Source organism: Marmota flaviventris, chromosome 17 (genome assembly GCF_047511675.1).
Source record: "Marmota flaviventris isolate mMarFla1 chromosome 17, mMarFla1.hap1, whole genome shotgun sequence".
NCBI classification, from domain to species: Eukaryota; Metazoa; Chordata; class Mammalia; order Rodentia; family Sciuridae; genus Marmota; species Marmota flaviventris.
Genome location: NC_092514.1, coordinates 67030964 through 67058667, shown reverse-complemented (window position 1 = coordinate 67058667; position 27704 = coordinate 67030964). Strand labels below are relative to the sequence as shown.

The 27704-nt window shown below is 48.7% G+C and overlaps 1 protein-coding gene across 1 annotated transcript in view; it reads left to right on the top strand.

The window, feature by feature from the left end:
- Window positions 1-27704, top strand: part of Rgs9 (regulator of G protein signaling 9) — a 61405-nt gene that overhangs the window by 22093 nt on the left and 11608 nt on the right. The window contains exons 9-17 of the mRNA XM_027946266.3: window positions 3499-3561; window positions 11556-11585; window positions 12408-12469; window positions 15139-15252; window positions 16170-16285; window positions 19881-19968; window positions 21341-21479; window positions 23448-23533; window positions 25676-25793. Coding sequence (XP_027802067.1) covers window positions 3499-3561; window positions 11556-11585; window positions 12408-12469; window positions 15139-15252; window positions 16170-16285; window positions 19881-19968; window positions 21341-21479; window positions 23448-23533; window positions 25676-25793 — 816 coding nt within the window. The remainder of the gene's footprint in view (window positions 1-3498; window positions 3562-11555; window positions 11586-12407; window positions 12470-15138; window positions 15253-16169; window positions 16286-19880; window positions 19969-21340; window positions 21480-23447; window positions 23534-25675; window positions 25794-27704) is intronic.

Genomic DNA, 27704 nt, shown 5'->3' with positions numbered 1-27704 from the left:
TTGAACCTAGTCTGTCACTCAGGACTGGTTTGTGGACAGAGGCTGCTTTCTGGTGGTGTGTGACCTTAATCAAGTGGTCACCTGTGTGAATATCAAGCAAACTGGCCCTTGTTTCAACCACATACCCAGACACTTGCCTTCCAGGTAAGGGGATGTCTGGCTTCCATTTTCCAGTGAGCTAAGTACCCCTTGAGGGAGAAGGCAAAGTAAAGTAAGGCAGCGCCAACATGTTGATGATGATGATGATGATGAAACATTATGAAGCTATTAACCTGACGTTTTCAAAGGCCGTTCGATGACCTACAAAAATGATCCGGCAGACCATGTTGTATTATAAAAACAGCACGGAACACTCCATATACTCTGGTCCTAATCTTTGAGAAATTAGCACATACTTTGTGCATGTCCAGTCTCTGCCAGATGCTTACGAGGCGGTGGGGATATTTGAATTGTGAGCCAGGACAGACACGGCCTGCGACCTCGAGGAACTTACTACAGTCTGGCAGAGAGACAAAGACTAAAACTATTATATAAATGAGTGAGTAATGTACAGAACACCGTGGCAGCTCGTAGGAGGCAGGGGCCCTGCAGCAGATTGGGGTTAGGGAACACCTCTCCGTGGGAGTGACGTTCAAGGCAAGAGAAGCTTGCGGCAGACTTCTCTAATCTTTGAACCTAAAATTCTCTCCCTGTTCCAGCTTCATCCCCTGTTTTATTTTTATTTTTTTGGTACTGAGGATTGAACTCAGGGGCACTCAACCACTGAGCCACACCCCCAGCCCTATTTTGTATTTTATTTAGAGACAAGGTCTCCCTGAGTTGCTTAGTACCTCGCTTTGCTGAGGCTGGCTTTGAACTCACCATCCTCCTGCCTCAGCCTCCCGAGCTGCTAGGACGACAGGTGTGTGTCACCACACCCGGCCCCCTGTTTTATTTTGTTTATTAAATCATTTAGCTTTTCTCTCTCATGCATCAAAATGCTTTCAGAAATACAGTGATGATTAGTGAAGGAGGTGGAAACTGAAGGACACGGTACAGGGTCACCAAGCAGCGCACATCAACTCGGATGCTCACAAAGCGGTTGTCGCAAAATGCAAAAGGCCCTTCCCTAATGCGATCCCCAGGCATTTAGCAAATTTTCTTCAAGCCCAAGGGATGTAGCTGGGGCGGCAAACCCCGGTGTTCACAGTTCTGGTTGAAGCAAGGGAAGTTCGCTCACATGTCTGTGGCGTCCTTCGTGCATGTGGCACCAGGGCAGAAGGTGTCTGTGTGCCTCCTTATCTGCAGGCTGCAGGGGCACATCAGTTGTCCTGATTTTCTGACACTGAGTCAGCTCTAGCGTATTGAAGAATGAGTGAGTGAGTGAGTGAACGCATGAGCCTCGGAGTCTCCCAAACCAGCACAGGCAGAAAGGCAGCCCCCTGGGGGGTTTGGGAGCAGGTCCTGGGTGGGACCACAGCAGGGACATGTAAGACTTAGGGGGATGCTGCCCACAGAGAGCCTAAGAAGGCAGGAGCTGGGCACCAGGACAGCCAAAGGAAGGCGGCAGGATGTCTAGTAGAACTGGTGAGGGAAGCTGAAGGGGGCTGGTTCTGGATCCGCTGGCCGAGTAAGAAAGTCCAGAGGTGGCAGCAGGTCTGACAGTTCACGGCTGCCCAGCCCGGGCTGTTGAGGGTCACCCAGCAGCGCATTCCAGATGAGGGGGGTGATTCCTAGAACCGATTTCAGGCAAGGATGTTTTTTTGGATGGCCGCACTCTCCACTTTTCCTCTCCGCGCTACGCTAGATACCAGTGAGGGCCAGTTTACACCTCTGTATTGTCCCTTCGTGCCACTTGTCACAACTGTAATTTGTTTTGGGGGTGATTAATTGCTGAGTGGCTTCTATCCCTCAAGACTGGAAGTGGCTTGACTTGCCTTCTGAGGATGCCCCCCCCCCCAAACCAGGGGGGCACATCCATTCACCAGCTCCCCAGGGCTGGACACGGCGTCCAGCACATAGGAAGTGCCTCATGATTGCTTGTTGATGGAGGTCCCCAGTAACAGCCAGGGCAAGGATGGGGGCTCCCCTTCCCTGTCCTGCTCCGTGCCCATATTCTGTTTCTTGCTTTCTCGCTCTTTATTTTGCCTAGGCTCTCGGCCCAGTATTTGCCTCCACGGTCGCCTGCTGAGCTAGACTGCCAGATTTAGGAAGTTAAACACAGGGTGTACGGTTCAATTTGAATTTCAGATAAACAACGAATAATCTTTATATAAAAATATATTTTACATCAAAATGTATTTCCTATGAAAATCTATTTGCTATTTTTGGTATAGATACACAGTCAGTGTAAACATAATGGGACTTGAATCATTTGCTGTTTATCTGAAATTAACTGGGCCTCCTCGTTTTTCGTCTGGCAGCCCTACCCCAAGCTAAAAATGGTCTCCATCCTAGATGAGGCTGAATCGGATGGAGAAGAAGCTCAGTCACTTCCAACCCTCTGCTTCGGTGTAGCCAGCCTGGATAATAACAGGTGCTCAGCACTTGGTGGGTCTGCCCCAAACCTGCAGAGAAGTGACCACCTAGACTGCTGGCCTCAGGGAGTTGGGAGAGGCCAAGTGAGATTGGCTGGGGAGTTGGGTGACCTGGTGGAAAAGGGATCTGGCAAAGATTGCTGACCCAGCTTTGGGCCACCTCTTTACATACAGGATCTTACAATGAATACGGTCCCTTGCTCAATGACAGTAGCCCTCTGCTGACAGTGTCACATCCCACCTTGCTAAGCCCTCATGAGAACATTCCAGGTAGGAGGCATCGTCTCTGTTTCTCCGGTGAGTCAGCGAGTGCAGGGAGAAGTGGTTTCCAGGATTTTTGGCACAGCTGGGAAGCAGCAGAATTAGGATGGGAACCCAGAGGTGCCTGATTGAAGCTTGGACTCTTCCAAAGCACTGCTGTGCTACCACTGTGCTACCCAGCCCGAGGCAGAAACTAGAGTGTGGGGAAGGGGCACAGTGGAAGGAGTCAGGAGTTCCACGTATTGATCCCAATGAACTGTGACTGAGCTTGATTGTTACCTATCCAACCATCTACCCATCCACCCACCCATCTGTCCATCCCTCCACCCACCCATCTGTCCATCCACTCATCCATTCATACATCCATCCACCCATCCATCCGTCTATCCATCTACCCTTCCATCTATTCATCCATCCATCCATCCATCCATCCCACTATGGTACTGGAGAGGCCATCCGTCTGTTCACCTATCCTTCTATTGATCCATCCATCTGCCCACCCATCTTTCCCTCCTATTCTCTTAGGCTCTTGGGATGCTGTGGGTGCAGGAAGCTCTCTCGCTCACCTGAAGGGTTCACACACCCTCATGTCTCCCTGTGCACTCTGCCACGAGCCCTTCTCAGCTCAGTCTCACGCTTGGCAGCTTGGTCAAGACCCAGAATCTAATCAGAAACTGGGGACTTCCTGTCGTGATTCTTTCATTGTTTTTATTCCATTCAGCCGGGAATGAACGACGTGCTGGACTATGGCCTGGACCGAGTGACCGATCCAAATGAAGTCAAGGTAAACCAGGTACGTTTTTGCTGCATTGTGGGTGGGACCTAGGTCAGGTTCTGAGGCAGGGAAGGTGTCCACATGTCCCTTCCTACCTGTGTGGGCAGTGCCATCTTCCCTTTGAGACTGCCATGGAGAGGAGCACCATGTCTCTGGCATCAGGGTCCAGGGAGAGGGGAGGCCATGGCCAGGGTCCTGAGTAAAGGGAGGTGACACTTGGAGAGAGGAGAGGGTGCAGAGTGTGGGTCAGAGCAGATGGCATCTAGATGACTGGTTTTCAGTCTTCTGTGAGTTACTTTCCCCTTTGAGAATCTGATGAGAATTATGAGCAACCCTGCCCAAAGATGCACAGGCAGACATTTTACACACACTGAGTAACCTCCAGGCTCAAAACCCTTGAATCAACTTTAGATTTAAACCGTAGTCCACGGGACTAGAATGTCATAGTTTGTTTCATATCCTAGTGGGGACCTTCCAAAGACTCTCAACTTTTTATTTGTAATGGATGGCCAATTTCAAATATATATATATATATTTGTAATTTAAAGAAGCATAGTTTGTATATTGTTGAAACCATGTCACTGTTGACATTTTGGGTCAGATAATTCCCTGGGAGGGGGCATTCTGTACAGTGTAGGATGTTTAGCGGCATCTCTAACCTCTGTGCACTAAATGCCAGAGACTCCATTCCTCTACTGGACCCACATCTCCAGGCCGACGATCAAAAATGCCTCTAGACACGGCCCAGTGTCCCTGGGGAGGGAGTCAGAGTGGCCCAGGTGGGAGCCGCTGACCTCTGCCAGCCAGCCTAAAACCCGTTTAAATTTGAATTGGGTGGTTTCATGGCTTTCCGTCCAGTGAGTCTCTGGTGGCCAGGAAAGGCCCCTCTTCAGTGCAGCTGTCGTCTGCAGGCTTGTGCCTTGCAGCCTGAGCGCAGGGCTGGAGGGCTTGCTGGGCTAGGAAGGTGGCCGGCCGTGGAAGGGGAAGAGACAGGCGCAGGAGAGCAGTGCTGAGGCAGCTCTGGGGCACGCGGAGAGGGACTTGGAGTTCCTAGAGAGTGTCACCGGGGGACTTGTTAGGTCCCTCGTCCACAAGTCAGACTGACCCTTCTTTGATCCCCACGTGGGGCTGTCAGCCTTCCCCCAGCGCCGTTCCCACGGCAGGCAGCCTCTCCTTGTTCCCCTTGTCAGACAGCAGATCACTGCTGAGGCCTTGTAGGCTCGGTTGCCATGGAAACAGAATCAGCCAGTGAAACGCAGAACCGGGTGGAGGATTTGCCTTTTTTGTGTGGCTAAGGGCTGCTCTGGAAACCTCTTTCTTGGGGAGGAGGGGGAGGGCGGAGGAAGAAAGCACGTCACTGGCTCTGACATAGGTGGGGCGTGGGGACAGTGCGGGGGGCACGTGTCTGTGACTGAGGCTCTGCTGCGTGTGTGGCGGGGTGTGTGTGTGTGGCGGAGGACACCGGAACTGAGCTGCTCCATCTGGGGCGCTGTGGTCGGGGTGACCCCTGAGGGTCATGTCCTCCCTGGTGGTGCAGGAGGGAGGGAGCCTCTGGCTCTCAAACCCGTTTCTTGCCAGCGGCTGGCGGTGCCTCCAGCCCAGAGCCAAGGCCCAGAGGGTGTGAGGCTGAGTGTGTGCTCATGGTGGGCTCCACGCAGCAGCGCCTCCTCTGCCGCTCACACCTCTCCCTCTCTCTCTCCCTGCAGCTCTCCTCCTCCGTCTGTGCACACGGGCTGCTGTGGACTAGTGACAAGAGCAGGCGCCTGCTTCTCATGCAAGCTGACCCCTCGGCCTCCCTCAGCCTCCAGCCTGTCCGTCAGACCTGGCTGTGCAGGGCATGGGGCGGGGGCTGGCCTCCTTTCCCACCATCCGAGTGTCCCTGTCCCCACGGCTTACCTGCCCTGAGAGGAGAGGGCGCCTGAGAGTGCAGACTCCCCAGAGCTCTGGGAGGGCAGAGGTTTTGCATTTTGTACATGGCGCCTGAGCTGGTTAGAGGAGAAAGGTGACTTCTGAGAATGAACGATTGAATGAAGAGAGGCCTCTTTTTCTTAAATACAGGCCAAACCCCATCAAGCGCGAGAAAGAGGCCGCTAGGCTGGCAGGTGTCCAGGGCCCCTGGTGAGCCGCTGTGTCAGGCTGATGGCCTCTAGTTGGCAAGGCTGCCCAGCCCTGGGAGGACCTGGTCATGAGCCTCTCCTCAGTTCTGACCCCTTGAGACAATGGGGTGTATAGCTGCCCATTTCCCCTTTATTTCAGAGAGGATTTGGCCCCATGGTAAGGACCCTGATTGGAGGCCAGGCTTTGGCAGTCATGTGCCCTTCCTCCTGACCCTCCCCAGGAAGGGCTCCTCTGACAGGGTTCTCACTGTTTCTAGCAACCAGGGGCAGCACTGAGTGCTGAGGGTCAGGTCAGCTGGAAGGACCAGCGCTGCCTCGCGCTGCCTGGGTGGTCTTGGGCGAGCTCTGGAGCTGTTGCAAGTCTCAGCTTCCTCGTCTGTAACATGGGGACAACCATAGTTCCTTCCTCAGAGGATCGGACAGGATCATTCATGTGAAGTGTCCAGAATGGGAACCGACATGCTTCACAGACAGTAGCCGTGATTGCCAGAACGGGCGCTGGGTTATGTGGGAGATGATTTATGGGGTCCTGTCAACCTTTGACCCCACCCGGGAAGCTGTACTTAGCCGTTTTCCTGTCTGCCCTCATACCTTCGCATACTCCCACGTTGACTGGAGGGAGGGGGGTGCATTCCAATTTCAACCTCTCTGCCTGCTCTAGTCACCGACGGCTGAGCACAGGGTGGTTACATAGGTGTGCGCAAGAGGCTTTGAGTAAAAGGAAGAAATATAAATACTGCAGAGCACTCAGCCTGGGGCCTCAGGGGGCAAAGCCCCCCTAGTGCTCACACCAGTAGGGGACAAATTGCTTTCTTCTTGTGGCCGACCACGCATTGGAAAAAGAGCAACTCTGGGGACTGATGTTTGCTGACGGCTCGCTGCCCAGGGAAGACTCCCGTCCGTCCGAGGAGGGACAGAACGTCGGGGCATCCCTGTTGGAGAGAAGAAAAAACCATGAAGCCCGGATGTGACCCTCAGCTGACAGCCCTGCAGAGCCCGCTCCGTATCCTGCCTGCTGCTTCGTAATGCCCACTGTGTGGCCTTCTGAAGCTTTGCTAGATTTCATTAAGCCCATGACGGGAGGTAATGTCAGCTTCATTTTTCATATGACAAAAACTGCAACCGAGAGATTTAGCCCTTTGCCAAAGGTGGCGCAGTCAGGACTCCAATTTAGATCTTTCCAGTTTTTACAGCTCAGGCCTAAGTCTTGCACCCAGGGCCACTCCACTGGCAAGTGACTTGAACCCTCATCCAAGGCCCCACACAGGAGGGCCTTGTATGATTTAATATCCATCACTGTCTTAAAATTTCTCCTGTTTTTCTGGAGAAGGGGCCCCGCGTCTTCCTTCTGCACCGGGCCCTGCACACTGTGATTAAATTCTGTCTCCACCTGATCAGGAAGTACCTTTTGCAGGGTGGGATTTGCTCCAGATGATAGCAACCTGAGATCCTCACTTCCGGAACAGCAGTCTCTCTTCCCTTTTCCTGTCTGCTTTACATTAACGACTTCCTTTTCTGGATTTCCCTGTTTGCAGCTTCTGTCCCCCTCTCTGCGGTCAGTGATGTCCACTCCTCAGGTTCTTTTCATCTTGCCCTTGGTTCTGCGAGGACGTCTGCCTGGCCGCCTCCTCCCAGACGCTCCCTGGCTCTTATCTGACAGGGGCCTCCGGGTCTCTCAGGCATGGCCCGGATCCCTCTGGCCCTGTGACGATGGTCCACAACCTCCATCCTGGCTTTGGCCCCAGAGCTGTGTAAACAAGTCTAGATGTGTCCCTATTTGGGAAACTCTGCAAGTGAAATATATTGAGTTGTTAGAATTCCAGGAATGCCGAGCACTCCAAGATTCCTTTAGCAGAGTATTCTTAGTGTGGCAAAGTGTATCTCTTCCCCATGGAGTAAAGAGAGGGCCTCAATGCAGGGTGGGGTGGGGGGACTTTTAAGAAAGGAGGGGGTTGATGCGAAATTCTAGATGGAAAAATGTTTGCATCTTCCTATTTCATCAGGAGGTGGTTTTTTTGAATTGCATAGAATGGCAGGTAGGTGGGTGCGTTTTTAATAACTTCACTTTAAAATGATGTTTCTTATGACCTTTGGCTAAGTAATAATAATATTGAGAGTCGGCTTACAAGATTTAGCAAATAAAAACAGAGGATTCCCAGTGAAACTCGAATTCCAGATGAGCAATGATAACTTTTTAAATGGAAGTATGTCCCAACCATAGCCTGAGCATCTTGTAATCTTATCTTATAATGAGGCTTACGCCATACCATGTGTGTGATTAACCACTCCATGTTGGGTCTCAGCAGTTAGCCAGTTACCTGTGTATATTACCTCACTGAATTCCCTTTTTTCTTCTATCTTCCTCTTAAAAATGAGAAATCAGAGGCTCTTGGATGCTAACTAATTCATCTGAGGTGACATAGCTAATCCAATACGTGGTAGAGCCAGAATTTTAACATTTGACCTCAAGACTCTTTCCTGAGCCATTCCTCATCTTATAGATAACATTGTCTCTCCATCTTTTAGAAAAGTCCAGAACCACTTGGGCCAGGCATGGTACACGCCTGTAATCCCAGTGGCTCTGGAGGCTGAGGCAGGAGGATCACAAGTTCAAAGCCAGCCTTAGCATGGAGAGGTGCTAAGCAACTCAGCGAGACCCTGTCTCTAAATAAAATACGAAATAGGGCTGGGGGTGCGGCTCAGTGGTCCAATGTCCCTGAGTTCAATCCCTGGTACCTTCCCTCCCAAAAGGAAAAGTTCAGAACCTTTGCCCTGCACTGTCCCGCCGCCCCTTTCCCTGGGCAGAGATACCTGTGTGCCAATCTGGAGGAAGACCCCATGAACGGCTATTTTTAAAGGTAGAAAAAAAGCTAAGGTTCACATGGACCATCTAAAGTATAGATGAAGCAGCCTCAGATTCAAAAGAATCCTGTCACAGTTGGAGCATCCCTAATCAAAAATCTGAAATCCTCCTAACCCTGAAACCACCAACATGGCGATTCATATTATAAAACTTTGTTTCTGCACAAAATTATTATTACTATTATTTTGGAACTGGGGACTGAACCCTGAGGTGCTTAACCACTGAGCCACATCCCTAGCCTTTTTAATTTAGAGACAGGGTCTCACTGACCTTAGGGCCTCAATAAATTACCGAGGCTGGCTCTGAACTTATGATCCTCCTACCTCTGCCTCCCAAGCTGCTGGGATTACAGGTGTGCGCCACCGTGACTGTCTTCTGCATCAAATTGTTAAAAATATTGTATAAAATTACCTTCGGGCAAGTGTACAAGGTGCATATAAAACACAAATGCATTTTGTGTGTAGACTTGGGTCCCATCCCCAAGATATCTCATTATGTACCTGTAAATATTCCAACATCTGAAAAAAAAATTTGAAATCTGAAACCCTACTGGCCCCAGGCTGTGGTATAAGAGCTTCTCAACCTGCATGAGAGAATCTGGTTCCCAGAAGACAGCTGGTAGTTCTGGAAACCAGAAAACATACAGCAAACCACACCACAGAAGTGGATTCCTAAGGAGATACTAGAAGCAAGTAAAGTCAATAAAAATATAAAAATTTAAAAACCGAAGACTGAGATTAATGGCCCCAGAAGCAAATAAATACATGAGGCCAAAGGAGAACCAGGAGAGGTGGAAGGGAAATGCGGTGCTTGTGGCTATGGCTTGCAAGAACACCAGGGCCCCGCCCCTTCCCTCTGCGTCTTGTCTCAGGAGTCCTGGGCTCCAGGTGTTTGGACAGGAAGTTTGTGGAGCTGGGCTCTTTGAAGGAGGGTGTTTATGCCCCTGGCTGTGGAGCATGTGCCTAGCATGATATTGATCTTTACCATCATTAGAGTCAGTTAAAGAGCATTTCCTGTGTTTGTGTCATCATGTGGTTGAGGCTCTTGCTTTCTTTTTGTTTTAAGTTAAATGACTGGACACTCATTCCATTCTGCAGCATTCTCAGCTTCAGGGCAAAGAAGAAATTGGTGAAGAGAGCAGGCTAGGTGGGAGAGCTCATGGGCTCCCTGATTTTGTGTCTCTCACAGATCCATCCTCAGCTTTGCAAAGGGCAGAGCTGGGTTTGAATCATGGCTCAGCCAATTACTGATCAGAAGATGTTGAGGAAGTTACCCACAACCTCTAATAGCCTTTGCTTTTCTTAGCAGAAAATCTGTATTAAAAATCTCCCTCCCTTGAGCTTTATAAAAACACAGAGTTGTATAAATTGCTTTGCAGTATTTGCTAGTCGTATTATGCAAACATCCCACTTCCCCTTTGAGCAGAGGTCGGAGATCGTTAGATCTATTCTGAGTAATCTGTTTCTGCCAGACTGTAATAGAAAGATCTGATTGCATCAGATTTGATAGCTAGTTCACACTGGCCCTTTTCCTACCTGAAATTCATGTCCTCTAAAAGAGCGCCTTGTATTGAGAGAGAATGGAAGTGGATGGTAAGTGTGGTCGCTAAAATATTTAGATCATTTGGGGGAGTGTTTTCAAATTTTTGAGTGGAAAAGCTTAGAGAAAATCCTCGGTTTTCTAGGCCTCCAACTGTGCTGAAGTCATCATTTATTTGATATTTGTTGAGCATCTACCCTGCATTGGACATTTTTCAAGGGAAGAAAGCCATGGACTCTAGGCCCTTAATGGTGATAGTTTAAAAGAGTCACACAAATAAATACATGATTGGAATTGTCCTGGTGCTGTGAAGAAGGTCAGGATGTGTGAGAATCAGACACCTACCTGAGCTTTCCTTTTCTGAGATAACTTTCCCTACCCTGCTATGGAAGAAAAAGATTTCCCGTGAAGTGCATCTATAAAAGCAGAGTGGAACCCAGCTGGATCAGACAGGAGAGATGAGAACATGGCTTCCCACCGTGGGCCGGCCCTCATCCCTTGTCAATGGGCTCATGAACCAGTGCTGCTTTGGCTAACTGGCTAAGGAAAAGGTGCATCCATCATGGACTCTGACTCCGTTCCAAGTGAAGATTGGGTTTGGTTCAGTGGCATGGATGGCAGCCACCTGGAATGAAGAGGTTCAGCTTGAAGTGGGCCCTAAGCAGGCTGAGGACACAACCACATGTAGGAAGGCCAGGACTGGAATGACCACCCACCATACCCAACCTCATGTGGAGCACAGACATGGTGCCATGGGAGCCTGTCCCTCTGGGGTTGTAGGAGGTGATGTGTTTTAGCTGGAGACAGATTTGCATGGTTTCCAGGGGTTTCTAAAGCAAGCCCTTCTTTCTCTGCCTTAGCTCAAAAAGTCTGGAGAGAGGACACCTTGCAGCCCTTGCCCAGCCTGAACTTGCTTTGGTAGCTCAACTCTGGGGCTCAGCTGTCAACAGACACTGGGTTTTTAATTGTGTGCTTTAGTTTTGGCAATGAACTTTTTTTTTTTTTTAAACTTACAGTTGTTGATTAGATTGTTATGAATGGAGAGACTGAATCTCACCTTTCATTCAGAACTCTCCCCTGTGAGAAAAGAAACACACTCAAGATCTTTGCTACTCTTTCTTTCTCCCTCCTTTTGTATCTCAGTGAGAGGGAAGGATTCTCTTCTTTATCTCCCACTTTCCAGATGGTTCTACAGAAGATCGAGGCCAACCCCAAACTTAGTCTTTAATTCATCTTGGATTTAGAAGAGCAGCATAAAATTACAGTGGTAAATGATACTCCTTCCCTGGCCGAGTCTTGTCCTTGATCTTGTCCTCCAGCGTTTGCATAGAATAGGGTGAAAGATGTGGCAATGGGGAAATCCTACATTTTAAGAAAAGTCGGACAGTTTTCTCTTGGGGAAGGGTTCTTATTTTTCAGATGGGTATTTGAACTGGAATGATTTAATGACATCGGTTTAATGGCTTTGTTTCTTTGCTTTACAGAAACAAACAGTCACTGCTGTCAAAAAAGAGGTAATTAGTTTCCTGGTTCTAGTGAAGTTCGATTTAAAGTCTTCTAACAAATTATATGTACTTTGGCCTCATGCTCTGGGCTCAGTAATGAAATGAAAACCATGTGTACTGTTCAAACAATTGTTTTCAAATTAATGGGCAACACAGAATGACAAAGGATCTTTTGTAAGATCCCACTGGGGCTGATGCTGAGACTCAGGATTTGAAACACGCCTTGAAGTCATGGAGCTGAGGGTTGGCCAGAGAGGACTGTGGGAGTGGACGTAGCAGAGTGTCCATATCCTGGCCCCCTGCTCTTACAACTGCGGGCCACCCAGAAGCTAACCATCATGGTGAACTGCCTATTTGGGCAAATTTTCTCTCCAGGTCTCAAGTCTGAGGCCTGGGAAACATTGGCCACTGATATGGGACATAGAGGGATATCCAAATGCGGGGGAGGGTGGTTGAGAAGGGGATGGCATGCTAGTGCTGAAGCTGTAGAACCAGGTCCCTGTCCTGGTGAGCACCCTGTTTCTGTCAGCCAGAGGCATGTGAGGGCAAGCGAGGCATCTTCTCCCAGGTTTTGGTTTAATGTTCCTTGGGACATTTTTTTATGTGTTTTTCCAGGGGGTTAAGGAGGCCACTGACTTGGAATTTGGGAGTTACCTATCTTGGTGGGAGGGGGATGAGCCCTTTTGGCACACAGGTGCCTGGCTTAAGGGAACAGAGTGGGCTGTTATTATGGATAAATGGCTTCTGGTCTTGGAGCCAAATGTAACATCAGTGTTGGTGACACTTGAGGATGTGGAGTTGGACATGTTCTAACAACTGTGTCTCTTCCAGATCATGTATTACCAACAGGCCTTAATGAGGTCCACAGTGAAGTCGTCAGTGTCCCTTGGAGGGTATGTCCCTGATTTATTGGTCTTTTGGAACCTGGTCTTGCAACAGGTAGACAAGAGGGAAACTTCCGCTTTAAGGCAGACTTGATAAGTCATGAACTGAGATAAGATCCTAAAGAATTGTAAGATACAAACTCAGTCCCTTGGGTTTAGTTTCCAGCTCCTCGCTCAGAATAGATCTCCAGGTCTCACTTGGTTTGGGTAAAATCGAGGGTGGCTGAGGTTCTGTGAGTCTGCCATGTCTCTGGGCCACTACTTGTGTGGATGAGGAGGTCGGAAGAGTCGCCAACTCCATGAACTGGACTCCTGGGGATCTAAAACCATCTAGATTCCTGTCACCACCCACTCCAACCTATTAGGGATATGTACGCCATATTTACTGGTTCAATGTGTTGTTAAATGTCCACTGCTTACCTTCAAGTTCGGTTTGGAGAGATTGGAAATTTATGTTTGATTGATTGAACTATCAGCCTACCTTGTCCAGGTCTGCATGGGGAATTATCTGGGAAACAGATCACTTAAGGGTTTAAGTGCCTCCCCAAATGCAAGAAGTTATCCTTTTGAAATATGGAATTCATTCTAGGAGCATCTTGGTAACTCTGAGATCTTCCTGCACACATGAAAACAAACTCAGTTTGTTTCTTTTCATTGTTTATTCTGACTGTGTTGGACTCCAGCCGTGATAAGGGGTATGATAAGGGGTATGAGGCACTGTGGGGACTGACAAGGTTGTATTTTGTCCAGTACCCTCCTTCCAGTGGGGTTAGGGGTCAGGCTCTTTTAAAAATCTTTCTCATCTTCCCAAATTCCTAGTTTGTAAAAATTCCACCCTGAGAAAATGTCCTGTGACCCCACCCGCATTTTTCAGTGACTTCTCTGTTGAGCTCTGATCATGGGTAAAGAGAGTACCTCTGTGTTCAGTGGGCCCCATTTTGGGTTAGGAGGCTAATCATTGCTCTGTGATAATCTCAAAACTATTTACTCTGATGCTTCAGAAACCAGTTTCACAAAAATGTTCAACATCTCTAGAGAAATGCAAATCAAAACCACTCTAAGATTTCATCTCACTCCAGTCAGAATGGCAGCTATCAAGAACACAAACAACAATAAGTGTTGGCGAGGATGTGGGGGGGAAGGTACACTCATACATTGCTAGTGGGGCTGCAAATTGGTGCAGCCAATATGGAAAGCATATTGGAAAACTGGGAATGGAACCACCATTTGACCCAGCTATCCCACTCCTCGGTCTATACCCAAAAGACTTAAAAACAGCATACTACAGGGACACAGCCACATCAATGTTTATAGCAGCACAATTCGCAATAGTTAAACTGTGGAACCAACCTAGATGCCCTTCAATAGATGAATGGATAAAGAAAATGTGGCATGTATACACAATGGAATATTACTCAGCAATCAAAGGGAATAAAATCATGGCATTTGCAGGTAAATGGATGGTGCTGGAGAAGATAATGCTAAGTGAAGTTAGTCAATCCAAAAAACCAAATGCCGAATGTTTTCTCTGATATAAGGAGACTGATCCATAGTGGGGTTGGGAGCGGGAGCATAGAGTATTAGATGAACTATAGATAGGACAAAGGGGTAGGAGGGGAAGGGAGGGGGCATGGGGATAAAAAGATGGTGGAATGAGATGGATATCATTACCCTAAGTACATGTATGGAGACACAAATGGTGTGAATATACTTTGTATACAACCAGAGATATGAAAATTTGTGCTTTATATGTGTAATATGAATTGTAATGCATTCCACTGTCATATATAAAAAATTAGAATTAAAAAATATAAACCAGTTTCATAAAACCAAATGGAAAGAAAATTGAAGGAGACGTGAATACTTTTGGATACTTCCTAGACTCACTTTCTAGTTTTAGGAAAATTGCCTCATTACCATAAATTTATATTATTAGTGTTTGGACCTGTGGACCAGTCTTTTTTGTCTTTCCAACGGATCCACTGGGTAGTGTGATTAAAGAAAAAGCATGAAGGGAAGCTAGGAGGCTCAAGTTCTGCAAACCCAAGACTCTAGGCCAAGGATCCTGTGCTATCAAAATCCATAACTATGGGAAGATTTTGCAATAGGTGCCTTATATACACCCATGGATGCAGGTTTCCCTACTTCTCAGACATCAGGAAATATATCAACTCAGATGGTCTGATAATTCAGGGGAATTTGCTTTTGCCCAAAGTAGTGGGTTTGGAGTTCACACATCAATTAGGCCATAGGTTTTCAAGTTCCCAAACTTAGGCATGACTCCGACAGAGAGTGGAATCCAAGATGGCAGCAGAATCTTTGCACATGGGGGGCAACCTCGTGCCTCCAAGATGGAAGCCAAGAGACAGGCAGACTGAGTCGGTACTGAATTTTAAAATATCCTGATAAAATGTGAAGAGGTCATGTTTTAATGGTCTAGGGACAGAGAAAGAATAAAGGATCTGGACTGGGGAACAATACCTTGATTTACAGGTAGAATAGGGACAGATATTGCCAAATACCTGCCAATTCCAGCAGCTCTTAGAACACTTTTCTAAGAAGATAGTAATAAGTGTAGAACTAAATCGATACAAGGAAAGAGGAAAAGCTGGTCAACCCAAACACTGATTTACTCTCTTGGTGTTGAGCTTCTAGGAAATTGTTTTTCTGCTTTTCAGGATTGTCAAGTACAGTGAGCAGTTCTCATCTAATGACGCCATTATGTCGGGCTGCCTCCCTAGCAATCCTTGGATAACGGACGACACCCAGTTCTGGGATTTAAATGCCAAATTGTATGTATTCAATATATTGTTTTTTTTTTTTTTTAATAGCTTTTGAATTGTAATTCACATGTATACAATTTAGTACAATTGTCACTACAATTGATTTAAAAATATTTTTATCACCCCCAAAAGAAATCTTGTATCCTTTAGCCATCACCCACCAAGTCTCCATCTCCCAGACCCCTCTAGCCCTAGGCCACTTCTGGTCAACCTACTTCTGTCTCTGTAGAGGGATTTGCCTGCTCTAGATATTCACATAAGTAGAATCAACAGTTCGTGATCGTTAGTTTGTTCACTTAATATAGTGCTTTCAATCCTTGTCCATGTTGTAGCGTGTGCTGGCACCTCGCCTCTGTGTACAGCCTAACAGTATTCACTGTGTAGATGACTGCGTGTTGTTTATCTGTTCATCCATCGATGGACACTTGGGCGGTGTCTGACCTTTAGCTATTATGAGTATGTTGCTGTGAACATTCATGCAAAAGTGGTGAAGGGGCAGCTGCAGTGGGTGACGGGTGGCTGGCTGGTGGCTGTGACTGTAGCATCCATAACCCAGGCTGCACTAGAATTCTCTCCTGGCTGCGGTGGCAGCCTGGCCCTCCACTGGATGGTCTTCAGGCCATCCTGAGGCCTTGGAGTAGGCCTTGAGCTCTTTCCCTGGAGGCTGTGGGAGCAGGGCCTGGTCACGTGGCCCCCACCTCTGCATTGCCCGAGGGTCCGCGTCTGGGGCTGCATCTTCCTGGCGAGTAAACACTTGGATTCGTGTTTATGCGGGCACTGGGAGAGGAGGATTGGGTGAAGAGGTCAAGCCGTGGGTTGTGAGACTAATGGGGAGTGTGAAGCTCCTCGCTGCCACCCTGGCCACCATCAGGGACCTCCGCTGCCTTCACGTGGAGTGTTACATTTATAAATCATTGTCCTTGCAGGGTGGAAATCCCAACCAAGATGCGTGTGGAACGATGGGCCTTCAACTTCAGTGAGTTGATCCGAGACCCCAAGGGTCGACAGAGCTTCCAGTACTTTCTCAAGAAAGAATTCAGTGGTGGGTATTCTTTTTTAAAAATTTTAAAATAAAAATTTGACTTTTAGTAACATTCCTTTAATGTCTAGCCGAGAGATTTAGGACTTTTTCAGTAAACGTTTCCATAGCTCTGCTAAGACACTTAAATAGGGGTTCCCTCCTTTACAGCTTCCAGAGTCAGACCTGGGTCCAGGACCAGTTCTAGGCCTCAAAGGGGCCCCACAGTCCAGGGGGATGATTGCATCTCTGCACAAAGTCCATGTTAGCTTTAGGGCTTCATCCTGAAGTAGGGCTTTTTGGGATGGGATGTAAAATAAGTGAGGTTTACCTCTTTTGCCTCCCAGTTTGATGTTTCTTTAGCCCAGTTCTGCAGATTTGATCCACCAGGGAATATTTTAAAACATATCTTTGCTGGATCCCACCCCTGGAGATTCCTTTTTTATTGGTTTGGGCTATAATCGCTAAGGTGTTGGAAGCTCCCCAGGTGATTCCAATCTGTGATCATGATTGACAGCCACTGCCTTTGCTCCTGTCAGGGACTGAGCAACGTGCAGATGGTGATGAGTCGCAGGACCACATTTTATGCCCCATCTCTGGGTGCCCCAATGGTGGGCAATTGCAATTTCTTAAATATAGTGTGTTGAGAAACATCTGGAAAAACCAAGAGGCCAGATTAGAACCAGTGTCACCAGGCTTCACATTCAACTGGCTTCACCACCTTCATTGAACTATTTGCTTTCCTGGGATGTATTTTGTTACTTATGAAGTCCCCAGCCCTGGGAGCTTCATGTTGAGCCTTGAGACTCAGCTGCTCACCACTCAAAACCTGTGGGGTTGCTCTGGAAACAAATCCCACTGGACATGCCTTTGGTCCATTGGCCTGTCTGATGCAGAACATCACATTATAACATGGATTCTTGAAAAATTTTCTCCCTAATCAAGCCTAATGGCCATAATGTAATAAACCCCAGAAAAGGTGATGGAAGCGAGTGCTCTTAGGGCCAGCAGGTAAATAAGTGGAAATGGTGCCATCTAGTGGCTAGGTGATAAACTACGTCGAGTATAGTTCCCTCGGATCAGATTTCCCTGCGTTATTAAAACCCATTATTGTCAATCTCTTTATGAGAAGCCCAAGGGTTCACGTATGAAGAGAGAAGGTGAATAATCAGTTTTCTCATTTAATTAAAAAACTTAATTTGAGATATGATCCACATAACATGAAGTTCACTCTTTTATATTAAAAAAGTAATAAAGTGTAAATTTCAGTGGTTTTGAGCACATTCATTACGTTTGTACTGCCATCAAAACTAATTCACCATGCCAGAAAGAACCCCCTTGCCTGTTAGAAGTCATTTCCTATTCCTCCCTCTGCCCATTTCTCCCCCCGCCCTCCATTCTCCCCTAACCACCCCCTGCCCTAGACACTCATGGATCTATGGATTTGCTATTCTGGACATTTCTTATAGATGGAATAATAATAAAACACATAATTGTTTGTCTTTCCCCACTTATTATATAGTGTTTTCAAGGATTGTCCACATTTTAGTGTGTAATGGGGCTTCATTCCTTTTTATGACTGCAATATATTCCATTGTATGGATAGACCACCTTTTATCCATTCATCAGTTAATGGACATTTGGGCTGTTTTGACTTTTGTTGTTGTTGTTGTTGTTGATGTTCCAGGAATTGCACCCAGGGCACTTAACCACTGAGTTACATCCCCAGTCTTTTTTATTTTTTATTTTGAGACAGGGTCTTGCTAAGTTACCTAGAGCCTCACTAAATTGCTTAGGCTGGCTCTGGACTTGTGATCCTCCTGCCTCAGCCTCCCAAGCCACTGGGATTATAGGCATGTGCCACTGTGCCCAACTGTTTTGACTTTTATTATAAATAATGCTACTGTGAACATTGGCGCATAGACTTTTCTGTGTATTTACTTAATCTTCTGGTATTAAAATACATATAACAAAATCTACCATTTTATTTTTATTTTTTCCAAGTTATTAAAGTTACCACTTAAACCATATTCTTAAGTGTACAATTCGGCGGCAATGAGCACATTCACATTGCTGTGCAGCCGTCACCACCACCCACCTCCAGAACTTTTTCAGTCTCCCAAGTGAAACTCTGTACCCATCACACACTGAATTCCCAGCTCTTGGCTACCACCATTCTTTCTGTCGCTATGAATTTGATCACTCCAGGCACCACACAAAAGTGGAATCCTTCAATATTTGTCCCTTTGCACCTGGTTTATTGCACGTAGCCTGATGTACTCCAAGTTCATCTGTGTTGGGTCACGTGTTGGGATCCTCTTCCTTTTCACTGTTCTTCCTGAGCTATCCTCCAGCCCACGTGAGGACCACATGTTGTTTCTGCCTTCCTCCATCCATGGCTGTCTGGAGTTATTTTCACCTTTTGGCTACTGTGGATAGTTGCTTATTTAGTTTTAGCCATAGGCAATTAGCTGCCCTTTGTAGTGGGCAGGGTGGTCTCCATCCCACTTGGTCTCAGCTCAGCTGTCAGTTAAGAGCATTGCTGGTCTGTGATCCTGGAGCAAAGAATACCCTGAAGTTCATGCTGAAGAGCAAGGACCTGTGTGGCATGAAGGGACAAATGCCATAGAGTTTAGAATTGTGTAGCCTTTCCCAATATGAAATACCTGGAAGCTTTAAAACACAACAGGAAAGGAGAAGAGGGGAGTCTCCTCCATTTTCCTCTGCCATGGCATTTTGTGGTTTGCACGCAGGCATGCACACACTCATAGGCTCTTGGTCGCCTGTTAGTGTGATCATCTTTATTTTCCCAGTCAAAAATTCCCACCTGGGATCACTGTACCAACATGTTCCCAATGTTTCTGAGTGTCATGGACAACTGAGTGTCATGGACAACTGAGTGTCATGGACAACTGGTGAGAGAACGTAAAGTTGGAAGGAGATGAAGAATTTCTAGGGGTCTGGATTTTCTTCTAGGCCAAGAGGGACAGAGTCCCTCTGACTCTGGTGACGCTCAGTTGAATCTCCCTGGTGGCCAGGCCTTCCCTGAGGGTCAGTCCATCAGCATCATGCCTGAGTGACGCAAGATCCTTGCAAGGACCTCTGGGCTGGAGCCGCTGGGGGCTGCAGAAGTTCATGTCTCCACATGCAGTCACACCGACCGGAGGCAGAAGTCATGCAGTCAGTGAACGCAGCCCAGCAGGCAGGGACGTTCAGGAGGAAAGTCTTGGGTGTAGGGATAGTGCTTACGTGCTTCATCCCATGGGCATAAGCCAATGAGAAAAGAAAGGTCACAACCTGGGGGGGGGGAGGGTTCTGATGAGCCCTGTCCTGTGTATTGCTCTAGAAAGGAACAGCACCCACCATGTGAAAGTGTTGCCCCAAAGGTGGCGGGCACCAAATCAAATGATTTCAAAAGCCATTGCTGGGTTCCAGATGCTCTCCCCGCCCAGGACGTGAGGCGGGGCTCCTTCCCCAGGAGTATTTAGCCCGAGGTCCCAATGTGCAGGGGCTCCCCAGGCTGCAGAGCGGATCCTGTCCCAGCTGACCCATTTCTTTTATGTCTCCTTTTCTTCTCTGGTTGCCCTTTGGTCCGTGTGGACCCTTCCTCCTGGTGCAGGGGAGAATCTGGGATTCTGGGAAGCCTGTGAGGACCTGAAGTATGGAGATCAGTCCAAGGTCAAGGAGAAGGCGGAGGAGATTTACAAGTGAGGCCTAGCTGGATGGTTGGGGGAGACTTCCCGGGTGGGGCCGGGTGGAGCAGGAGGTCTCATACCTGTCCAGCTGTCTGCTTGGGTGCTTCGAAGACAGCCTGGTGGGATGGACATGGGATCCGGTGAGAATGTGTCTGGGGGCTAAAAGAGCAAGCTGCACGATTCCAGGGCAGAATTCTTTAGCTGACCCTCCTCAGGTCTCCCTGGGTTGTGTGTGTGACGTCCTCCCCTCAGCCGGGCAGTACCCTTGTCCTGCTGTGGGCTCCTCCCACTGGTCCTTCTGTCTGTGCTGGGCACAGTGGGCACCAGTCTTGGGCTCCGAGGCCCAGGGCTTTTAGCTCCCACTCACACGGTTCCCAAGGTCCCTACTGTGCGGCTGGAGCCAGCCCTCGGAGCCCCAGTGCTGGTGTTTGGGCAGCAGGCCAGGCGGCCCCTCCCCTCAGGGACTCAGCCTTTGTCCCTGTGACATCCTTCCTTCATGTGGTCTTAGGTGGGACCAGCTGGTGTTCAGAGAGGTGGGGAGGGCAGGGCCTGGCTGCTCTGTTGGGCAGGGTCACTTCCCTCCCCCAGTGGGAGGGGCTCTGGTCTCCAAGAAAGATGTGTGTGTGGGGGGGTCTAAGAAGGACCTGTACAGGCTTCCCCAGAACAATGGACTGTGTTCACGACACATGGAAAACTCCTAATGCCAAAAATCTGCTGGAAGGGAGCATCAGCCTCCAACCACATTAGCCTTCTTTCTCCCCAGCCTCCCCATTTATGTAAATCTTTGAATTCCAAAATGTTAATGTCCATCCTAGGGGTGTAGGAAAACATCCGTGTGAGTGCTTGCAACCCGTAACTACTAAGAATCAGAAGCACTGGGGGAGCTCCCTGTGCTCAGATCCCAGGCAGAGCCACAGGACTTAGAAAGTAGGGCAACTTCAGGGTCAGTAGCCAGGCCACCTCTGGGTGCCGGGAATAAGGGCTGCCTCCTGACTCAGCACTGGAGATTTATCACCAAACCCATTTAGGTTGGCACAGGGGAGAGCAGAACCTCCCTTGGGAGGTGTCTTGTCCTGGCTCCAGGTTGGCCCTGGGATCCGGATGAGTAAGGAGGCGGAAGGTGTTAAACTGGGGTGGACTGGCCAGGGCCTACCCTACCTGGGCCCTCCCTCCCTCCTAGAGGGTAGCAACATCAAACTTAGACACTCTCGTTCCCAATTCTGGCATGGCTGTTTTCTTGCCTCTAGGAAAAGCCACTGGACCACTTCTTCAAAGTTCAAACACTTTAGTGTTTCCTAAACGACGAACCTCACCCTGGGGAGCCCTCCTAGGCAGCTGTGAACTTGGTTTGGCTACTTTTGTGACTATCTCCCTCCTTCCCCAGACTGTTCCTGGCCCCGGGAGCCAGGCGATGGATAAACATAGACGGCAAGACCATGGACATCACGGTGAAGGGGCTGAAGCACCCGCACCGCTACGTGCTGGACGCTGCGCAGACCCACATCTACATGCTCATGAAGAAGGTGGGTGGGGTCCGGCCAAGGACCAGGGGCCAGGGAGCCCTTCCCTTCCTAGCTACCTGGGCGGTTCTTTAGATACGGGGGAGGGAGATGACAGGAGGATATGGCTTTGCTGGTGGTAGGAGGCGGAATTGCCCATTGGGCTGGGCTGGACCCTCCTTGAGCCCCCAGGCCCATGGGCCATGGAGGACACCTCTTTGCATCTTATGGGCCCCTTGCTCTGCAGGAGTAATGTAGGTGGCATCGATGACATTATTAATGATTGTATTAATACGATAGCCACTTGTTGCAACTGGTGTGCCAAGTATAGAACTTGGTTCTCCAGGAGAACCGTGCGGGAGGCATTGCTGCTCCAGAGCCCAGGGTTCGCCCAAGATCTTGGCAGAGATGGGCGTGGGATGCCAGCTCCGGGTGTACCTGAGTCCAGAGTCCTGTGTTTTGGGGTGGTGGCAGTGTTTCTGGTGCTGGGCAAATAGAACCCACGGAAGGCTTGGTGTCTAAATGACACAAATTAGATATGATTGTAACCAGACCCTGAGAGAATCCAGATAGCCTTCTGGGTCATTAGTGAAATGTGAACATAGTACGAATCTTCAGGGAACTGTTAAAAATAAAATGAAGAGAGAAGAGATAAAATCAGGCGGAGTCAGGTTTGGAGAATTGTCTAGTTTGGTCCATCCTTGAGGGTGGGGTGAGGAGGACTGTTGGTCCGGGAAGTTTCCACGACAGCCTTCCCCAGAACAGTTTGGAATCCCCAGTAAGGATGCTTCCATTTCTCATTACGGCAATGATTCCTTTTATGGCAAAGTACCCGGTACCTTGTCGTGTGGTGAAGATCGGTGTGAATGGTCAATGTTTATTTATTTCCCTTATTTATGTTTTTTTTTCCTAGTTAGTCTTTCATTGTGTTGTAAGGAAATATATTTAATGAAAACAGGTAACCCTTTAGAATTTTTGGCAAGCATCCTTAGCCATCTCTCATCACTTTTTCCATCAGTGAAATTTCTCTGTTTTTCTTGCTAGAGGTCCACAGCACGGTTTCTATAAAAATAGTCCTCCTTAATGTACTATGAAATGTGTTGATTCTTAAAAATGTTGCTTCAAGAGAAGCCCAGGGAGGCATCCAGCTCCCAGCCAGGATAGAACAGCGTCTCAGGTGACTTAGGAAATGAGCAGTGTATGTGCTTGTTGGTCTCCACGTTCCCACAGGCCATGACCCATGACGACAAGCTCGATAGGACTCCCAGCTCCATTATCCCTATTTATTCCCAGACTCATCCTGGTTCCAGAACTGTTGCTGCCCACACTTGGTCTTCAGAAGAGCCCTGTCTCAATAGAGCCCCCACCTGCGGTTGTTGCAGCGGGCTTTGTCCTCTATTTGTAATGGCCAGTGCTTTGGGCGAGTTTGGAAGTAGCAAACGTTCATGAAGTGACTTCCCTGAACCTGCCCAGGGCGCCAGGAAACATCCTCGTGAGAGGAGTCCAAGTCTTGGGCTTGTTATTGTTTCTTGCATTCTCTTGCTGTTATTCCCCAAATACAGGCAGACAGGGGCGCTGGTGGGCAGGGACGTGGGTTTCATACCCTTGGCTACTTGTGTTCTTTGAAGAAGATGTTGGATGGGAGAGGTCCCTGTCCTCTTGTCCCTTGTTGGCTTCACAACAGGCGAACAGCTCCAAGGAGGATTTTAATGAGTGGGGTTAGAGACTGGTCGCCCTGTCCTTGGAGTTTCTGATTAGGTAGGACGGGGGTGGGCTGAGGCTGTGCATATCTAGGAAGTTCTGGGGCGAAATCGATGCTGCTGGTCTGGAGTCCACACCTGAGGGTGGCTTCCCTCAACACCTCCCTGGACACCTTGCATCCAGGAGATTGGCCATCCTACCTCCCAGGGGGGCGCTGGAGAGTGGCACATGTATCTTTGTGATGTGATCAATTCCCTCTCATAACCGCTGTTTTTCTCTTGTTCCAATTAGGATTCCTATGCTCGCTATTTAAAATCTCCCATCTATAAGGAAATGCTGGCCAAAGCTATCGAACCTCAGGAAACCACCAAGAAAAGGCAAGTCGAGCTGCTTGTTACTGCTGGCTGTCCACCAGAGGGGCCAGAGGGGCCAGGGTCCCTTCAGCCGAATGGCTACCACTGAGACATTGGCCTGGTGAAAATATAGGGGTCTGGGAAGGATTGTTCAGCCAAGGGGCACCTCGTTGGCTTCACGGTGCCCTGAAATCACTCTAGCAAGACTCCTTAGTAACGGCCTCCAGGAAGTTTCAGTTTCCTGAAGCTGGTGCAAAAGGAAACTGGTTCTGATTGGCACATCAGTAATGACCTTATCACCAGTGGCAACATCTCCCTGGCTTTTTAAATTGCTGTGCTTCTCCCTCTTCAAACGGACCCATAGGAATTCACAAGCTTCATCCCTGGGTCTCTACCGTATGAACCTTAGAATAGCAAACTGTACCCCCAAAGAAGATGCTAGGCTGCTAGGGCAAACAAACAGTGACACTCCAGGTGTTCAGGGACTGCTTTCTAGAAGTCCATTAACTCATTTAATCTCACTTTCCGTATTGGAAACGAGGATCGTGTCATCTTGAACGGCCATCAGGATGTCGGGTGACATGGTGTTTTCCTGGGGGCAGATGGAACTCTTTATTGGGAAAAGATAGTCTACTCCTTGAAGATTCAAAAGAGCAAGGAAACGACAGATTGAGCAAAACCAGGGGACCCTGGCAGAGGTTTGCCAGAACCTCACCAGCCATGTGTGCTTCCAAACGTGGTTGGTAAATTCTCCTGCTTGTCCCTTCAGCTCACTCTGGGCCCTTTTCCAGCTCTTTGGTCCATTCAAAAGCAGGGGTCATTGGGCCAGACTTAAGATCACAGGATCTTAAGAAAAAAGCACCCTGACTTGGTCTAATTCTTGAGGATAATGGCCCTGTTATGACTAAGAGGGAAAGGAGGGGCTCTGTTGTGCTGTTCCAGGTTTAGAAAGTAAGGAAAGGAGTTCAGAGCCCCTGGGGACTTGAAAGCGTCTCCTTGAAACCACAAGAAAGGGCCACAGTAGCTCCAGAAGTTCTGCCAGAAAGCAGTGAGGGAGGAGGGCAGCACCTCGTGCTTCTCCCTACGGATATTTTAAAAGTCAAGGCGCCCATGAGAATTCAGCTGGGATCCTTCCCCTGGCACAGCTGGGGCTTTGAGGGCCCGGGGAGCACCTGGCTCTGGCACAGGGTGTTGTGGTCTGGGAATGTTGTCGTCAACTGTTTCAAGTGAGAACCTCCTGTGAATGCTGTGGTCACCAAGAAGTTCAGCCTGCACCCAGGCAGGGATTGCAGTGGGCCTGAACTGGTTCCCTGATGTGGTCTTAAAAGTTACTCTTTTCGGGATAAGACGAACCTCAGCTCCAAGCCTTCTCCCTGCAAGAGACCCAGTGTCAGGCTTCCTGTTAGGGGAGCTTCCACCTGCCTAGGGTAGACACCAGGGTTCTAAGGGCCTTTACAATCCCTGAGACTGAAATGCTCATTTCCCAAGCCCGTGTGGCCTCAGGGACAGGTGTCTTATCCGCTTAGCTTTCCTGCATCACATGGACTCCTAGGTCCTCGTCTGGCTCCTAAGGGCCTGATGGAGAGTTTGGTCCATGTTTGGCTTCTGAAGACATTTCTGATTCATCCCAAGACCCTGTGCATGAGCAGACAACACCAGCCCACGCCCTGGCAGGGCCTTCCCTCTTTCTCTGCCCACTGGGACTCAGCCCTCTTGGACAGTCCAGCTCTTTTCTTCCTTCTCAGAGTCTTGACTTTTGAGGAGAAAAAAAGTGCCCCAACTCCTCCCTGAGGCCGAGACCCTTGGTTTTCCATTCCCCTAGCCCACCTTGCTTGCTTTTTTTACAGGAACATCTGACTACAGGATGTTCAGCTAATGGGTTGGTTTATGAATGTGTTGGAAAGTGTGTCTGCCATTTTTACCATCCACAGAGTCTTCCTGTGTCTCACCTAAAATCTGACAGCAGGTGATGATCACGCTGGTCCTGTCTTCCAAGTGGGGAGAAAAGAGCTAAGGTTGGCCGTGGCTCTGAGGACCCTACTTAAGGTTCACTGGGAAAATGAGGGAACATATCCAGATTCTGGCCTTCCAGCCACAACTCCCACCAAGTGTCGCTGGGCAAGCAGCATGGTTTCCCACCAACCACCCATCTGTCCTTCCTTCCAGCTCCACCCTGCCGTTCATGAGGCGTCACCTGCGCTCCAGCCCGAGCCCGGTCATCCTGAGGCAGCTAGAAGAAGAAGCCAAAGCTCGAGAAGCAGCCAACACAGTGGACATCACCCAGGTCATGAGCAAACTAGACCGCCGGAGCCTACTCAAGAAGGAGGAGCCTCCCAAATAGACCTGTGAATCCAGGGGGCGTGGGGTGGGGCGTGCCCTCGGGAGAGGCAACCAAAGAAAGGTAGGGTCAGAGTCTAGAAGATTCTGCTCCTGGCAGTGTGGTCAACAAGCTTATCCCAGAGTCCCTTTCAGGGTGGACTTCCTAATACTAGAGTCACCAGAGCTTCTTGTTCTACTCCAGCTCACTAAGGGACTGGGTGGAGGGATCACCGGACTCAGTTGCCCACCTGTCTGACCTTGGGCAGTTCTTGTTGTGAGAACCATCGGGCAAACAGGCTGCTTTGTGTCCCACCATTAGCTTTGGGAAATTAAAGAGAAGGCTTCTCCCTACCCCTAGGGCATAGTTCTTTAAGGGACATTTATTTAAAATAGTTTTAAACAAAATGAAGCTCCTCATCCTGGCTTCCCAGTTTAGATTCTGCTTCTGAAGCAATCTGAGATCTCTCCCAGGGGCCAGTGGCAGTGTCCTCTGCAGAAGCACTTCCCTTGGCTCCTCTGGGACACCTGCTAGGACCCTTCTGTGGAGCTTGTTCTTAGCCACCGTTGCTCGAGGGTTAGTGAGCTCTCTTGTTCCTGACTCCCCATCCTCTTGTATGTGCTGTGTGGAGAGGTAGCTTGCAGGAATGAGGACTCAGGTTAAGCACAAGTGACATGGCTGTCTGAGGAGCATCTTTTCAGCTGAAGAACAAACGATCGGATGTCTTCATGGGTGGGTGGGTGGTGGACACCTGTGACATTTGCAAGATGAGTTAGGATCAAATACAATACTTGTTAGGGTATTTCTGGATGTTGATGCTTCCCTCCTCTCTAGCTATCAACTAGGCCAGTTCTGTGGTCAGGGCTGGAGGGATAGGACAGTTCAAACCTTGACCTTGTGAGCTTTAGAAGGTGATTCTTGGCAGTGAGGCTTACCCCATATACCTGTATGCAAAAGTGAGAATAAAGAAGAGAGTGGGGGACCAGCATCACACAGCAGGAACACTCACTTGTTCAACACATTTATTGAGCATCTGCTGTGTGCGAGGCATTGGTGAACAAAAAAGACATTGTTCCTTTCAGGGAGCTTATAATCCAAGACTGACAAAAAGCAATTAAACTATCAGGTAGAAGCTGCTGTGTCCCAGCCAACAAGAAAACCGGAGTGGCATGCAATCATGTGCTTATTGTTCATGCACACGATCTGTGGCTGTCAGTTTTGGCTGGGTGGACGCGCTTGTCTGGCAGTTGGTCTTCAGTGGTCTAGGCTGGGATGAGGGGAATGAGTCTGCTCTGCTTCATTTGTCTCTCATTTTCCAATCACCTGGCCTAGGCATGAGCCCATGGTGCTGGCAGAGTTGCAAGGAAGCTAGTGGAAATATGGAAGGCTGCACATGGTCTCTTCCACCTCATTTTATGGGCCAAAGCAAGTCACAAAGCTAGTTTAGATTTAAGGGATCGGGAACACACTCATAGCAAAAGTCAGAGTCTCATAGCAAAAGACACGGGTACAGGGAAGTGTCAAGAATTGGGCCATCATTGTAATCAATAGCACAAATATCTGATAAAAACCCATAGAATGTATCATATAGGAATAGCCAGGGAGTTGTGATGAGCATTATGGGGTGTGTGCAGACTGTGCCTCCTTGAAGCAATCACAGGAAGAGGGGACTATGTGGGCCACGACCCAGAGGTGGGAAATGGCCAGTGAGGGGAGCCTGGTGGACGAGGAGGACACAGTGCAGCACAAGGCGGGTGGGCGGGGGCAGGTCACTGTAGGGCCGTGTCAGGCATTCGTGGTCACTGGCCTGTTAGCAAGATGATTCCAACAACAAAAGGGGAGCTTATGCGTCCCAATTTCACTAGTCACAGGTCAGTT